Here is a 17,708-nt window from a genome sequence, read left to right as displayed (position 1 = left end):
GGAAAGTCATACTCGAATACGAGTGACTGCCGATGATGATGATGATGATGATGATGATGATGATGTATGTGTATGTATGTATGTATAAATGTGTGTGTGTTTTGGGGACAGATAATGACAGTAGCTTAGTACTAGTACTAGTTTTTAGAGACCTGGAATTGTTGCTGTTTGTGACTTCTGTTTTTTTTCCTCTCTTGTAGATTCCAAAGGCTTGTGTGCCCGTTCTCATAAGTAAAAAAAAAAAAAAAAGGCTTCATACAATGATGAGAAAACTGGCTTATAGGCTTCTATCTTTTTGTTGCTGGTACATTTAAGTATTTAATAAAGAAGAGAAAAAAAAGGATTGATGGAAACAAGGAAATCAAATGGGAACTTCAGAAAGCAAGAAACCATCTTTCAAAATAAAACAGAAAATAAACCCAAAGTCCAGAGCAGGGTAAGGGTCTGAGTCCAGCACAGGAAGTGAGTTGGAAACTGGAGTGAAAGGGGTAGGGTTGGGTGGTGTTGGAGTGGGACTGCAGTAGCAGAAGCATGGGCTACAGCAAATAAATAAGAGTTGCAAAGGTGGGCTCACATTGTCAACTAAGAAGCTGGGGAGTGAAGGAGTGCGGAGCCGAACTGTAACTACTGAGCTGCTTCCTTTTGGGGCCTGCAAAAGCCAGGCATGTCCCTACAAAGTTTGGTTTAGTGTTTTCTAGGTTGGAAGAAGTAGTAAAAAAAACTTGTGATTTAAGATAATAGATTACATGATTAGTGATTTTTTATGTCCTGTTCTATATTATCTGTTTTTTATTTTTAAAATTCAACAATCTCAAAGGTGCCTTTTTAAGAAGATCTTCAATACCTTGCTTGCAAGTGGCTATATGGAAACATTAATGTAATGCTGTACTGTCTGGTAAAAGATATTATGCAGTGTGGTACTCAAGAGAATATCCTGGGAGGGTGAGCTGAACTGATAAAACAACTTTCCACAGACTTACACAGTTTATACTGAATAGTTTACACTGAGTTTACCAAGCATGCTTAAGATTCAGGTACAGAACAAGTGAAGGTTAGATACTTTTTTGTCTCTCTTTATTGAATTTGTCTCCTTTTTTGAATGAACATTTATGGATGATAAGTTCAATGTTTCCCATATTACCCTGTCTGGACATGTGGAAATTAACAAATACAGATATTTGTATTTTTCTGTTTTGTTTACAGTATATATGTTAATAATCTTAATGAATTGCATTATTGTGTACCTCATCTGCGTTCACAAAGACCTCCATGAGCCAATGTACATCTTCATTGCAGCTTTGTTACTAAACTCTGTTCTTTACAGCACCACTGTTTACCCAAAACTCTTGATTGACTTTTTATCTAAAAAACAGATTATATCATATTCAGCTTGTCTCTTTCAATTTTTTACATTATATTCGATAGGTGCTTCTGATTTTCTAATCTTGACAGCCATGGGTTATGACAGATATGTGTCTATATGTAAACCTCTGAGATATACAAATATCATGACAAAAACTACTGTAAATATTTTGCTGATTCTGGCTTGGTTTTTACCTGCTTGCCATATGGCTGTTCTAGCAATAGTGAGTGCTGAAGCTAAATTATGTAACTTAGAACTAAAGGGAATGTTTTGTAACAATGAAGTTTACACACTTCACTGTGTAAGATCAAGAGTAATTACGGTATTTGGAGTACTTTGTTTAATAAATTTAGCATTATCTCCTATGCTTTTCACAGTTTTTACATATACAAAGATACTTGTCATATCTTATCGAAGTTGTAAAGAAACCAGAAGAAAAGCAGCTGAGACCTGTTTACCGCATCTGTTGGTTCTAGTAAACACATTCTGGTTGCTCTCATATGATGTAATTATAGCTCGAGTAGAATCAGAATTACCAAAAAGTGTACGTATAATATTGACATTACAAGCTATTCTATATCATCCTTTGTTTAACCCAGTCATCTATGGATTTAAAATGAAAAAAATTTCTAAACATCTAAAAAAGTTGTTCTGCTCAAGCAAAATCTAACTGCTACTGTGTCTTCATTACGTAGTAGTTTATTTTGCAAGGTCAGATGTCCAACCTATATTGGGAATTTTGACTCAGAAAATTGTCTGTGTGCTACTGTTTAAACTATATTTGAATCTTTATTTTTATCTTTTACAAAATTTGTTACAATTTGTTACAATAATGTCTAGAATTACTTATTGTAATTGCTGGTTATTATAAATAATCTTATTGATTATAACAGTCTGATGTTCTTGAGAAAAATCCTTAGGTTTTAGAATTTGTTTTCTTTTTTTTCAGTATACCCTCATGTAAGAATCAGCTTAAACCACTATCTTACCTCCAGGTTGTCCATTTTAAAATTCTTCAAATACTACCAATGTTATTGTCATAATACTTTAATAATGTCATATTTGAGATTTTAAGCTATCACATTTTCTATTTGGATATTTGCTATTGTATTATAGTTCCCTGTTTTTCATTTAATTAGCTGAATTTAACCTAGCTACCAAGTCAGTGTATTATGATAAACTGTGTTACCTTTATTTGTAAAGTGCATGTACATTGTAAAACATGTTCCAAATGTGCATTTATCTTGCCTGTTTTCTCCCGCACAAGAATGGTCAAGTAAATATATTAAGATATTTAGAATGACATTGCTAAGTTCTGCATTATCTCACTTGAGCTATATTTCTTAATATGAAAGTACTACACCATATATGATTCATTATGTGTATTCTTAGTCATTTACACAGATAAGCAGCGGGAAAAATACTTTATATATGATGGCGAGCTCATCTGACATGATCAATTATGAGAAAAATAACTATATAAACAATATTATTCTTCTTTGACATGCAATTCATCTTGTCAATTGACAAAATCTATATTGGCAGATCATGCATACAGTACCAAACCAGTACTCTAATGCTGCATTCATAACACCAACGACATTGTCAAATTTCTGTACAGTTTCTGATGAGGTAAAGATCTAATTTTAATATTCATATTCATTCTGTGCCTGCCTTGCCACATACAACACAGACAGCACAGTTAAAGTAGTTTCTCCTTATAAAATAGGTATAAAATAGAATCTACATTGATACTAAATTGTACATGGTCTGCACGCTCTTAAACTTTTAAAAGCTGTTCAATAACAATTTGAGGCTGGATAGAATGTCAAACAAACAGAGGAAGTGCCAATTTTCAAGAAGAAGGGTGATATAATGACATGTAGCAGATGGATCATGCAATGAAGATCTGTGAAAGCCATCTCAAGAAATATGGTAACAATTTTTGATCAGAATGGTTTAATGCCACTAAATTCCACAATAGATGAAGTGTTTGCTTTAAGAATGCTAATGGAGAACTACAGAGATAGTCAGAAAGAGTTGCACTCTGTCTATAAAATCTTTATAAGCGTACAACAGATTGCTGAGAAAGTAAATATGATGTAGCAAGTCTGGATTGGCAGAAAAGTATGATAAAGTGGTACAGAAGTTGTATTAGGGCAGCATGGCAGGTATCTCCTTGGACATGTAAAGCTGACAGATTTCACACCTGTCAAAGACAGTCAAAGAGACGGTCTGCAGTCTGAGTCCATCGATGTGCTGCCTTGATGAGTTGCCCACTAGATTTTTAAAGTCTGTCCTGAGCAGTTTGTTACCACAACTCACTCATCTTATTTTATTTTATATTATTTTATTTTTATTTTAGCTTCTTAATTTCTAATTATTGTTTTTTGGTTAAAGGACGATTGTAGAGTAATATGTTTTGGAATGTTTGTCCTTGCTGGACCCCAGGAAGACTAGCTCTTGCCAAGGCAAGAGCTAATGGGGATCCGAATAAACAATAAAACAATAAACAATAAAACAATCTCGTCAACACATGGCCAACTCATAGTTAGAACTCAGGGTGCCTGGGCACTAAGCCGGGCAGACCGGCGAGACAGTTCAGGGGGCTGTCCTCGGGGCCGGGCAGGCCGGCGAGACAGTTCAGGGGGCTGTCCTCGGGGCCGGGCAGGCCGGCGAGACAGTTCAGGGGGCTGTCCTCGGGGCCGGGCAGGCCGGCGAGACAGTTCAGGGGGCTGTCCTCGGGGCCGGGCAGGCCGGCGAGACAGTTCAGGGGGCTGTCCTCGGGGCCGGGCAGGCCGGCGAGACAGTTCAGGGGGCTGTCCTCGGGGCCGGGCAGGCCGGCGAGACAGTTCAGGGGGCTGTCCTCGGGGCCGGGCAGGCCGGCGAGACAGTTCAGGGGGCTGTCCTCGGGGCCGGGCAGGCCGGCGAGACAGTTCAGGGGGCAGACGGGCGTTCTCGGGAACTTGGCTTGGGCTCAGGCGCGAGCAGAGTCCTGGGCAGGCTTCTAGGTACCGGCAGAGTCCTAGGGGCCGGCTTCAGGGCAGACTGAATCCAAGGGGCTAGCTTCGCGGGACACAGAATCCGAGGGGCCGGCCTCTGGGGACACAGAATCCGAGGGGCCAAAAAAAAAGGGGTCCTGCCCTAAGAGTAAGCAGTTGAATTGTAAAATCTTCACATAACACATTTAAGCCATTTTATCAATACTTAATACCAACTGCTTACTGACTTTCTCCTGTCTTATAATGCTTTGATACTCCAATCAGGCTTTAGGCTCCACCACAGCACTGAGACAGCTCTGATTCAATTTAATTCAATAAATTTTTTTTTTATATAACGTCTATTACAACAGAAGTTGTCTCGAGGATCTTTCCAGAGCAGATCATGACCCCCAGGCAATTAAACAACATTAACAATGGCAGGTAAAAACTCCCCTAATGGGAGAAAAACCTTAAGCCGAACAGTGGCAAGGAAAAACTCCCCTTTAGGAGGGAAGAAACCTTGAGCAGGACCTGGATCATAAGGGGGGACCCTCCTGCCAGAGGCCAGACTGAGCAGAGCAGGAAAAGAGAACACAGAGAAAGAGAATGAAGAGCAGAGAAAGGAGAGATACAGACACAATGGCTAACTGGTGCAATACAGGGACGACTACACAAGCAGACGTAGACAGCAGACAGCTGAGGTGGTCGGGGGGGGGGGGGGGGGGGGGGGGGGTTGCAGGATGTCAATTAACAGCTATAATGTGTCCCATCACAACTTTGCAAATGACACTTAAATCAGTATCACTGATGGCAGGAGATCATGGGCCTCTAGATTAATTGTGTGACTGCATCAAACAGATTTTAAGTTTCAAAGTTTTTTATTTGTCACATGCTCACAAGATGGGAATTGGAATGCAGTGAACTGACCACATGCCATGTGAAAATGTTGTTAGTTAGAACAATGTATAAAGAGCAAGTTGTATTTGAGGAATGTGTTTATACTTACATAAATGGGAAAAGATATGTTCAGTATGCAATGTGTGAAAAGGTGCTTGTGCATGTTCTGAGTTCACCATTTCTGGGGTGTGGTTAAGATTCTTGAGTCTCTCTGTGTGCACCTTGATGAGGTGCAGGCGTCGGCCAGATCGTAACCACACAAACAGTCTGTGGCTGGGGTGGTGAGGTTCATTCATAATCCTTTTTGCTCTGGCCACGCTCCTCCTGGTGTACAGTCCTAGAGGGTGGGGATTGTTGTACCCATGGTATGCTCTGCTGACCTCAGCACCCTCTCCTCTGCAGGGCCCTCTTGTCATGAGCAGTGCTGTTCCCATACAATTGGGTCATGTTACCAGTCAGCACATTCTCCACCACTCCAGAATAAAATGTCGTCATGATTTCTAAGGAGACTGAATTTCCTTAGCTGTCTCAGGTGTTACAGGTGCTGTCTGGCCTCCTTCACCTGATTGTTTATGTGTGTTGACCATGTCAGATCCCCAGAAATGTGCACTCCCACGTACCTGAAGCTGCTCATCCTCTCTACTGGTGTCCCGATTATCTTCACCGTGGTGTAGTTTCTCCGCTGCTTTCGCCCAAAGTCTACAATCAGCTCGTTGGTTTTGCTGACGTTCAGGAGCAGGTTGTTGGTCTGGTACCACTGAACCAGATTGTCAACCTCCCCTGTGTACGCCCACTCATCGTTGTTGTGGATGCATCCAACCACCACTGTGTCATCAGCAAATTTCATAATCTTTTTGGAGGAGTTTGTGGCCACACAGTCATGTGTACAGGGTGAACAGCAGCAACAGCGGCAACAACTTTGATAGAGGTGTAGGCAGTGGTGGCATGGAATGAGAGAGTGACAAGTGACTCTGGATGACTCTGAAACAGTGATAAGCCTCTGTGAAGGATGGGCTCCCAGTGACAGCTACGAAGTTGTGGATTGAATTACCTGTTTTAAGTTGTAAGGATTCCAAAAGCCAGGCAACTGCCTACAAAGTTTGGCTAGGTATTTTTTAGTTTGAAAACAATAGTTAAAAACAAGATTATGGATTGCATGATCAGTCATTTTTTATGTCTTATTTGTATCATCTACAAATTGTCTGTCTTAAAAAAAGATTTATTCAAGGACTTCAAAGATGTATTTAAAAATGATTTAATTGCTTCTTCATATGGAAAAGACCAAGTCATATAACATTTTATTATGTCAAGACTAACTTACTTTTTGTCGAACTATAAATCATAATAATAATAATACATTTTATTTGTAAGGCCTCTTTCATGACGCTCAAGGTCGCTATAATTGATATTATGACTTGAAAACATAACGTAATCTTATGCTGACTAGTAAAAGATACTGCGCAGTGGGGCACTCAAGAGAGAAGATCCTGGAGGGGGGGGGGTATAATATGATAAAACAACTTTCCACAGACTTACATGGTTTACATTGAATAGTTTACTCTGAGCATGCTTCAGATTCAGGTAAAGAAAAAGTGAAGTTTGGATGCTGTTTTATATGCATATATTGAATTTGTCTGTTTTATCAGTGAATATTAATGGATAAGTTAAATGCTTCACATATTACTCTTTCTGGACATGTAGAAATTAACAAATACAGATATTTGTATTTCTTCATTTTGTTACTGGTATTCATTCTAATAATCTTAACTAATTGTACTATTGTGTACCTCATATGGATTCACAAAAACCTCCATGAGCCAATGTACATCTTCATTGCAGCTTTGTTACTTAACTGTGTTCTTTACAGCACCACTATTTACCCAAAACTCTTGATTGACTTTTTATCTAAACAACAGATCATATCATATTCAGCTTGCCTCTTTCAATATTTTCTATTTTATTCGTTAGGTGGTTCTGAATTTCTACTCTTGGCCGCCATGGCCTATGACAGATATGTGTCTATATGTAAACCTCTGATATATACAACGATCATGAGGAAAACTACTGTGAAAATCATCCTGATTCTGGCTTGGTTTTTACCTGCTTCTCATTTGGCAGTCCAAGCAATTATCAGTGGTGGGGCTAAAATATGTAACTTAGAGTTAAAGGCAATATTTTGTAACAATGCAATACATGCACTTAATTGTGTAAGCTCAAGAACACTCACAATATTTGGTTTACTTGTTTTACTCATTGTGGTATTACTGCCTGTGCTCTTCACAATCTTCACATATACAAAGATAATTGTCATAGCTTATCGAAGTTGTAAAGAGTTCAGAAGAAAGGCCGCTGAGACCTGTTTACCGCATCTGTTGGTTCTAATAAGCACCTTTTGGTTGGTCACATATGACGTAATCATAGCTCGAGTAGAATCAAATTTTCCAAAAACTGCACGTTTAATATTGACATTACAAATAATTATATATCATCCTTTGTTTAACCCCTTTATCTATGGATTTAAAATGAAAGAAATTTATAAACATCTAAAAAAATTGTTCAGGTCAACCAAAGTCTAACTGCTACACTGTCTTTTTTAAGTAGTAGCTGTTTGACTGTGTATACTGTGTGAGTTCAAAAGTTGGATCTATATTGACTTGAATATTCTGTTAGAATTGTTGCAAAGTAAACCTGCACTGACTTTTTGGTTGAAATTATTGATCGCTATATTTGTTTTCATTGATCATTACACTGATTATAATACATTTACAAGAACACCCTCATGTTTAAGAAATTTATTTTTCTTTTCTTTAAATGAAGCCTCAGGTTGGAGTGGTTTCAAACCACTGTTATCTGGATTCGTCACTCTAATTGTATTTTGAAATTAATGTAATTTTACAACAGTATTCTTATAGTCATCTAACAATGTATCTTATTTTGAATGTAAAAGTAACGCACATTTTAGTGTTGGTTGGGAATTAGGTTTTGATTGTGGACTTATGCAGACCCCTTAACACTTTTCAGCCACATATATTAAAACATTTGTAACTACATAACTAACTTGTGAATCGCCTCGGTTGATTGGTTTATCTTCATATGAATACATGTGATTTCAGAATGTTTTCTTGCAATGCAATTTACGCTGAGAAGCAGGGGAGGACAGATTTTGCGTGTGATGGTCAGCTGATTTGACATAATCACCAAGGACCAATTTAACTAAATAAAAAGATATATACCAGCAATAAGGTCTAATTTCTATAGAGGTCTGTTGCACGCGTGCGAGTCAAAACCGAGTCCGATGACACCACCCACGACTCTATATGTCATGCCAATCAAAAGTTATGGCAGAAAATAGGAACTATCAAATATTGACCAATCAGAAGAAGGGGCGGGGCTAATTTGCATCAATTAAGTTGAATTACTCAAAACCGAGTCTGATGACACCACCCACGATTCTTTATGTCAAACCATTCAAAAGTTATGGCAGAAAGTAGGAACTATCAAATATGGACCAATCAGATGAGGGGGGGCGCGCTTTTTGGCGTCTATCGTCGCCACGGTAACGCTTTTGACTGAGAAAAGTAATGCCCATCGTCGCAGGATGGAGACGCACATTTTGAAGTATAACACACCTGGGTGCACGTTACGGTTCGGGCGAAGAAACGGCCGATGAAATGGCATAAATTGCGCCAAAATTACACGATTAATTCAAAATGGCCGACTTCCTGTTCGGTTCGGCCATGGCGCCAAGAGACTTTTCTTTAGGTTGCGACATGATACAGGCGTGTACCGATTTTCGTGCATGTACGTCAAACCGTATTGTGGGGCTTGAGGCACGAAGTTTTCTAGGAGGCGCTGTTGAGCCATTAGGCCACGCCCATTAATGCAAACCATTAAATATCAAATTTTTCGCCAGACCTGGCTTGCGTGCAAAATTTGGTGACTTTTGGGGCACGTTTAGGGGGGCAAAAAGGCCCTCATTTCGTCGGAAGAAAAACTAGGATAAAAACAAAAACAATTCCTACAGAAACAATAGGGCCTTCACACTGTCAGTGCTCGGGCCCTAATAATGGATCAGCTTTATACTGTACCTCTCTTGGACACTCAAAGTGCTCACAATTGTTCCGTTATTCATTCATTCCTCATTCATACGGTGATAGATTAGATGACGGATTAGATCAAACTTTTTTGATCCCACAGGCAGTGAAAATAGAAATACAGGCTTTATTTTTATTAACATAAGAATTGGTGGTGTGGGGGGTGAATGAGGGATACGTGTGTAAGCTATTGCACAAATATTGCACAGTCACATCAGTGTAGTAAGAATAATTTAAAAAGGAAAGAAATAGCCCAGAGTACAAGTTAGCTGTAGAGTTATACAGTGATGGGATTGAAAGATTTGCAGTTCCTCTCTCCTCTCTACGTCAGGTGTGTATCAGTCTACGTCTGAAAGTGCTGCTCAGAGCCTCTACTGTTTGATGCAGCAGGTGATTGTCCATTAGGGATGTCAGCTTGGCTAACATCCTCCTTTAACCCACCTCATTGAAAGAGTCCAGCAGACAGCTATGGTATGAGCTGGCCCTCCTGACGGCCTTTTCAGTCTCTTCCTGTACCGGTCGGAGCTGTCTGGCAGTTTTCAATGCCAGGGTGGGGCCTGTGGAAATTTTAGGGTGGCCGAGAAACACAATCATATGGAAGTGAAGATGTCTGTTACCATAACGCAACTACATGAAAAATGTCTCCACAGACCCTCCTGGGTAGGGGTGCAACGGATAAAAAAACTCAAGGATCGGATCATTTTTCAGATCAGCAAAAATAAAATAAAAAATAAGACAAATAAACCTAGGTTTGGTCTTTTTCATTTATTAACACTTAAATTATTAAATTGAAATATATCAAAATCAACTTAAAGTGCACAAGGCACAATATCTTCTTTTTAACATAATTAATGAAAAATAATAAAGTTCAACATAAGAAAGCAAGTTATCTTCCTTGAAATTTGTATAGTGAAATGTCCACATCATCAAAGAAGAAAAAAAAAAGAAAGCAAAGCATAGGAGTTTATAATTTCAAAATCTTTTTCAGAAAGACAAGGATGTCTTCGTTGTCTGGGGAGAGTATGGACAAGGTGATTATAGATTTCACGGGATTATAGATTTCACGGGTAAAAAATGATGAAAAATTTCAAGAACCTCAAAATTTCCCTTTTTTCTCTGTAAATTTACTTTTTTTTTTACAAGTCACTAACTTAGTGAGATGGAAATTACGTAATGCTGTGCCCTCCAATAAAAGATACCGAGAAGCGTGGCACTCCAGAGAGGAGATCCTCAGAGGGCTAACCAATATGTTAAAACACCTTTCCACAGACTGAAATAATTTAGTTGGTATGATTCACCCTGACTTTACCAAGTGAACATTTAGATTTGAAAACCATTAATGGATGATAAATTAAATGTTTCCCAGATTACTTTTTCTGGATATGTGGAAATTAACAAATACAGATATTTGTTATTTTTTGTTTTGTTTGCACTATTTATCTTAATAATATTAAGCAATTTTACTATTGTGTACCTCATCTGGATTCACAAAAACCTCCATGAGCCGATGTACATCTTTATTGCAGCTGTGTTACTTAACTGTGCTCTTTACAGCATCACTGTTTACCCAAAACTCTTGATTGATGTTTTGTCAGAAAAACAGATCATATCTTATTCAGCCTGTCTTTTCCAATTTTTCATGTTTTACTCTATAGGTAGTTCTGAATTCATACTCTTAGCAGCAATGGCTTATGACAGATATGTGTCTATATGTAAACCTCTGAGATATACAACGATCATGAGGAAAACTACTGTAAATATTTTCCTGGTTCTATCTTGGTCTCTGCCTGCTTGCCAAATTGCAGTTCAGGCAATACTGAGTGCTGAAGCTAAAATATGTAACATGGAATTAAAAGGAATATTCTGTAACAACATAATCTTTACACTTCAGTGTGTAAGCTCAAGAGCAATCACCGTATTTGGTATATTTATTTTACTAGAGGTTGTATTACTTCCTGTGCTTTTCACAATTTGTACATATACAAAGATACTTTTAATATCTTATCAAAGTTGTAAAGAGTTCAGGAGAAAGGCTGCTGAGACCTGTTTACCTCATTTGTTGGTTTTAATAAGCATCTCTTGGTTTTCTGCATATGAGGTAATTATAGCTCGTGTAGAATCAGAATTACCAAAAACTGCACGTTTAATATTGACATTGCAAGTTATTCTATATCACCCTTTGTTTAACCCAGTCATCTATGGATTTAAAATGAAAGAAATTTCTAAACATCTAAAAAAATTGTTCAGGTCAACCAAAGTCTAACTGCTACACTGTCTTTGTTTATGTAGTAACTGTTTGACTGTGTATACTGTGTGAGTTCAAAGTGGTATCTTTATTGAATGTTTTTTATCTGCTGTCCTACTTACAGCACAGTGACTTGAATATTCTGTTAGAATTGTTGCAAAGTAAACCTGCACTGACTTGTTGGTTGAAATCATTGCTTGCTATATTTGTTTTTATTGATAATTATCTTATTATACTGATTTTTCTACATAAGAAATGTATTTTTCTTTTCTTTAAATGAAGCCTTAGGTTGGAGTGGTTTCAAACCACTGTTATCTGGATTTTTCACTCTAATTGTATTTTAAAAATAATGTAATGTTACAACAGTATTCTTATAGTCATCTAACAATGTATCTTGGATGTAAAAGTAACACATTTTAGTGTTGGTTGGGAATTAAGTTTTGATTGTGGACTTATGCAGGCTCTGTAACACTTTTCAGCCACATATATTAAAACATTTGTAACTACATAACTAACTTGTGAGTTGCCTCGGTTGATTGGTTTGTCTTCATATGAATACACCGAATATGATTTCAGAATGTTTTCTTCTAGCTATTTACATTGACAAGCAGGGGAGGAAAGATTTGCATGTGATGGTCAGCTAATCTGACATACTGTAATCAACAAGGATAAATATAACTAAATAAAAATATATACTTGTCAAGTATGCATTTTTGTTATTATTTGGCAGTTTTGGTATTGGCTGAGGATGTATAGTAGAAACCAGGACTAAACCAGCGCTCTAATGCTGCATTCATAATACCAGCAATAACGTGTAATTCCTATACAAGTCTGTATTGGTTAAGATATGTTTTGATGGTTTACTTTACTTTCTAACTGCAAGTGTCAACATGTTTCATGTGAACACGACCTTTCAAATTAGTTTCTCTTTGCAGTATTCCCTGAATGAATTATCAAAATGTCACACTGATACTGTACAGACACCCGATTTGACCGTTATCAGCCCGTTGAATGAGGCGTTATCAGCACACTTTAGTCCCATAAGTATGGGCTAGTAGGGTCCTATTAACCTACTAGTAGGTTCAGGAGGCTGTTATGAGCCATTTTTTTCAGTGATCCCTTGTTTGTGTAGCCCAGTAGGTGCAGAAGGCCCGTTATCAGACTTGTGCTGTCACGTGACTGTCAAGTTTCTATCTGCGAAAAAACAAAATAAAATGGCTGACATTCATTTTATTTTTGTTGGAAAATGCAATATTATAAGATAGTTTTTGCATTAAAATGCATTTTAATAATGTTTCTAGCGAGAAATGCATATTTTATTTTCATAATCTTCATTCAGTGAATGTATAAAGTGTTTAGTTTGTCAGATATTACAGAGATTATGAGGGGTTCTATCATTGCTATGGTGGTTGCTATGGATGCTGTTATAATAACAATAAATAATAATAAATAATCATTTTTAACCCCTCCTTGAACCGCCACATTACTGTGGTGGAGGGATTTGTGTTGGCCGAGTGAGCCTAGGAGCTATGTTGTCGGGGCCATTATGCCCCTTGTAGGGTCTCCCATGGCAAACAGGTCCTAGGTGACGGGCCAGACTAAGAGTGTTTCACAAGCTAATCATGGAGGAGAAAAATCAAAGGACCGTTACTTCGCCCGGATCAGCGTGACCGGGGCCCCTCCCTAGAGCCAGGCCTGGGGTTGAGGTTCGTAGGCGAGCACCTGGTGGCCGGGTCTTTGCCCGTGGGCCCCGGCCGGGCTCAGCCCGAAACGGCGACGTGGGCACGCCTTCCCGTAGGCCCACCACCCGCAGGAAGGACCATGGCAGGCCGGTGCATTGTGGACTGGGTAGCAGTCGTGGCGGGGTGCCTCGACGACCCAATCCCTTGACCAAAACCCTCTCAGTAGGGACATGGAATGTCACCTCGCTGGGGGGGAAGGAGCCGGAGCTTGTGCGTGAGGTTGAGAGATACCGGCTAGAGATAGTCGGGCTCACCTCCACACATAGCTTGGGCTCTGGAACCCAGCTCCTTGAAAGGGGCTGGACCCTCCACTACTCTGGAGTTGCCCAGGGTGAGAGGCGGCGGGCTGGTGTGGGCTTGTTTATAGCCCCTCAGCTCAGTCGCCATGTGTTGGAGTTTACCCCGCTGAACGAGAGGGTCGCTTCCCTGCGCCTTCGGGTCGGGAAAAGGTCTCTCACTGTTGTTTGTGCCTACGGGCCGAACAGCAGTGCGGAGTACCTGGCCTTCTTGGAGTCCCTGGGAGGGGTACTTGATAGTGCTCCAAGTGGAGACTCCATTGTTCTACTGGGGGACTTCAACGCTCACGTGGGCAATGACAGCGATACCTGGAGAGGCGTGATTGGGAGGAACGGCCTCCCCGATCTGAACCCAAACGGTGCTTTGTTGTTGGACTTCTGTGCTAGTCACAGTTTGTCCATAACGAACACCATGTTCAAGCATAAGGGTGTCCATCAGTGCACGTGGCACCAAGACACCCTAGGCCGGAGGTCAATGATCGACTTTGTTGTCATCTCATCTGACCTTCAGCCGCATGTCTTGGACACTCGGGTGAAGAGAGGGGCTGAGCTGTCAACTGATCACCACCTGGTAGTGAGTTGGATGCGCTGGCAGAGGAGTAGGTTGGACAGACCGGGCAGACCCAAACGGATTGTGAGGGTCTGTTGGGAACGTCTGGCCGAGCCCTCTGTCAGGGACATCTTCAACTCTCACCTCCGAGAGAGCTTCTCTCAGATCCCATGGGAGGCAGGGGACATTGAGTCCGAGTGGACCATGTTCTCTTCCTCCATTGTCGACGCAGCGGCTCGAAGTTGTGGACGCAAGGTCTCCGGTGCCTGTTGTGGCGGCAATCCTAGAACCCGGGGGTGGACACCGGAGTTACAGGATGCCGTCAGGCTGAAGAAGGAGTCCTACCGGGCTATGTTAGCCTGTGGGACTCCTGACGCAGTAGATAGGTACCGGCAGGCCAAGCAGGCCGCGGCTCGGGCAGTCCTGGAGGCAAAAACTCGGGTCTGGGAGGAGTTCGGTGAGGACATGGAGGAAGACTTTCGGTCGGCCTCGAAGAAATTCTGGTGGACCGTTCGGCGCCTCAGAAGGGGGAAGCAGTACTCTGCCGGCACCATTTACGGTGCGGGTGGGGAGCTGTTGTCCTTGACTGGGGACATCATCGGACGGTGGAAGGAATACTTCGAGGATCTCCTCAACTCAACTAACATGCCTTCCATTGAGGAAGCAGAGAGTGGGGACTTGGGGACGTGCTCATCCATCACCCAAGCCGAGGTCACTGTACCGCTGGAGTGGCAAACCGTGGTGGTCGTCCCTCTCTTTAAAAAGGGGGACCAGAGAGTGTGTTCCAACTACAGGGGGATCACACTTCTCCGCCTCCCCAGGAAAGTCTACGCCAGGGTACTGGAGAGGAGAATACGGCCGATAGCTGAACCTCGGATTCAGGAGGAACAATGCGGTTTTCGTCCCGGTCGTGGAACACTGGACCATCTCTATACTCTCCGCAGGGTGCCCGAGGGTTCATGGGAATTTGCCCAACCAGTATACATGTGTTTTGTGGATCTGGAGAAGGCATTTGACCGTGTCGCTCGTGCTATTCTGTGGGGGGCGCTCGGTGAATATGGAGTCCCAGGCCCTCTATTAAGGGCTGTCCGGTCTCTATATGATCGGAGCAGGAGTTTGGTTCGCATTGCCGGTAGTAGATCAGACTTGTTCCCGGTGCATGTTGGACTCCGGCAGTGCTCCCCTTTGTCACCGGTCCTGTTCATAATATTTAATTTCTATGCATAGCCCGGGCCGGAGGGGGTCCGGTTTTGGAACCTCAGAATTTCATCTCTGCTTTTTGCGGATGATGTTGTCTTGTTGGCTTCATCTGACCGGGACCTTCAGCATGTGCTGGGGCGGTTTGAGGCCGAGTCCAACGCGGCAGGGATGAGAATCAGCACCTCCAAAACCGAGGCCATGTTTCTCCATCGGGAACGGGTGGCGTGCCTTCACCGGGTGGGTGGAGAAGTCCTGCTTCAGGTGAAGGAGTTCAAGTATCTTGCGGTCTTGTTCACGAGTGAGGGAACAATGGGGTGTGAGATTAACAGACGGATCGGTGCAGCGTCCGCAGCTATGCGGTTGATGTACCAGACCATCGTGGTGAAGAAGGAGCTGAGTCGAAAGGCGAAGCTCAATCTACGCACCTACCCTCACCTATGGTCATGAACTTTGGGTAGTGACCAAAACGACAAGATCGCAGATACAAGCGGCCGAGATGAGTTTCCTCCGCAGGGTGGCTAGACGCTCCCTTAGAGATAGGGGGAGGAGTTCGGTCACCCAGGAGGAGCTCGGAGTCGAGCCGGTGCTCCTTCACATCAGCTGAGGTGGCTTGGGCATCTGTATCGGCTGCCTCCTGGACGCCTCCCTAGGGAGGTGTTCGAGGCATGTCCCACCGGGAGGAGACCCCAGGGAAGACCCAGGACACACTGGAGAGACTATGTCTCCTCGGCTGGCCTGGGAACGCCTCAGACTCCCCTCGGAAGAGCTGGAGGAAGAGCTGGAGGAAGTGTCTGGGCATCCCTGTTGAGGTTGCTGCCCCCGCGAGCCGATTCCGGATAAGTGGAAGAAGATGGATGGATGGATGGATGGATGGAATAATTTTTAATTAATTATTAATTATATATCAGACTCAACCTCCAGAAATTAATCAATAATTTTATAATTTGTATTATTATTAATAATATTAATATTTATAATAATAAGTACACCTGTAGGACAGACCAGTGCTTATAGCCAACATTCAGAGAGACATTAACAAACCTTAATGACAACATAAGTAATGTGACTGTCTTTCAACCATTTTTAACATTAGTTTTAAACGGATTAAAACTAATATACTCAAATATTTGAAGGGATGGCACTCCACTGTTTTGTTGCTGCAATTGAGAAAGCAGTTTGATTTAGGGGTGGCGGAGCTACACTGTGCAATATCTTATAAAGTAAACAAATTTTGGCATAAACAAAACAAAAAAAGTCTGAAGCTCAAAAATCCACAATACTGCAATAGTGGTATGAGTTCGGCTTTTTGTCCAGCGCTTTAAAAGCTGAGGAAAGTGAGGAAACTATTGTTAGTAAAACCAGGTTGTTAGATTGTGTTCCTGTTCCTGATTGTGTTTCTCACGTATAGCTCGTCTATTAGCATGTTGTAGCAGTGCGGTCGTTGACCAAGTAGAGGCGGAGTGGTCAAGTAATGCATGAAAACCGCTGACAAAAGCGAACCTGGCGACCACTCCTATTGAGTTTTTTTAGCCACTTATCTAAAAACACGGGTCCGATTAATTTTCCATGGATTATTGCAATTACTGTGGAAACAGTATATAGGCTTTAGGTCTTCAGTGTGTTAGCAGACCACATTCATAGTGACATATCACATTGAGTAGCTTAACTATACTTTTGCATCCAAACTATTCATCAGTCCGGCCATCTATTCTTCTTCCATCAAACAGACCCAACCTCAGAAACATCTATTGTAAAAGCTATTTATAAACTTGTAGGCTAATTACAACCCTATTCTGGAAACCGGAAGAACTACAAATATGCCGGCTGATTTTCGCTTCCTAACAAATTCTATGACGCTTTTCTGTATTCCCTGATTGAATTATCAAAATGTCACACTGATACTGAACAGAAACCACAGTCCACTACAAATGTACAGAATTACATTTACAGAGTACCACCGGATTCATGAACTGGCTGTTAAGGGGTATGCCTGGTTTTTGGGGACCCCAAAAGTAAATTGGTCAGTAGATGCAATTCTGCTAATGAGCCAGCCAATCCCCAGCTACCTGGCTGTCAGTAGTAGCCCATCCTGGAGCCTTTACAGAGACTCTAAAGGTAGGAGTTGTGGCTCCGAACACAGCATTATAACTCCCAAACTTCGCATCCCTTACATGTCTGTCCTCAAGGTCCAGGGTGTACCTCAACCAGCCTCTGAGAAGGTCTGCAAAACTTATTATCCTGACTCCTAGGTAGGCAGTGACACTTATTGGACCATGTCAGGTCCTGTATAACTGCAGCTGCAGCATGTCAACCCTATCTCGAGGACAGGAGGTACTTTGT

The 17,708-nt window shown here is 41.4% G+C and overlaps 4 protein-coding genes across 4 annotated transcripts in view; all 4 read left to right on the top strand.

Annotated features, from left to right (window-relative positions):
• The window catches only part of itgav (integrin, alpha V), a 563,305-nt gene that overhangs the window by 408,395 nt on the left and 137,202 nt on the right, over positions 1-17,708 (top strand). The window lies entirely within an intron of this gene.
• On the top strand, positions 1,110-2,033 carry LOC133446381 (olfactory receptor 4S2-like). Its single transcript, XM_061724399.1, has one exon. The coding sequence runs from the start codon at positions 1,110-1,112 to the stop codon at positions 2,031-2,033; it is 924 nt and encodes a 307-aa protein (XP_061580383.1).
• On the top strand, positions 6,897-7,817 carry LOC133446380 (olfactory receptor 52K1-like). Its single transcript, XM_061724398.1, has one exon. It carries the CDS (start codon positions 6,897-6,899, stop codon positions 7,815-7,817), a length of 921 nt encoding a protein of 306 aa, XP_061580382.1.
• LOC133446378 (olfactory receptor 6N2-like) lies at positions 10,675-11,598 on the top strand. The gene has a single exon (XM_061724397.1). It carries the CDS (start codon positions 10,675-10,677, stop codon positions 11,596-11,598), a length of 924 nt encoding a protein of 307 aa, XP_061580381.1.

This window comes from Cololabis saira, chromosome 6 (assembly GCF_033807715.1).
Source record: "Cololabis saira isolate AMF1-May2022 chromosome 6, fColSai1.1, whole genome shotgun sequence".
Classification (NCBI taxonomy): domain Eukaryota; kingdom Metazoa; phylum Chordata; class Actinopteri; order Beloniformes; family Belonidae; genus Cololabis; species Cololabis saira.
The sequence above is the reverse complement of the archived record's forward strand: the minus strand, read 5'-3'. Positions and strand labels throughout refer to the sequence as shown.

Coding starts and splice junctions, on each gene's coding strand:
- LOC133446381 (XM_061724399.1), top strand. CDS start 1,110: ATGGATGATAAGTTCAATGTTTCCCATATTACCCTGTCTGGACATGTG.
- LOC133446380 (XM_061724398.1), top strand. CDS start 6,897: ATGGATAAGTTAAATGCTTCACATATTACTCTTTCTGGACATGTAGAA.
- LOC133446378 (XM_061724397.1), top strand. CDS start 10,675: ATGGATGATAAATTAAATGTTTCCCAGATTACTTTTTCTGGATATGTG.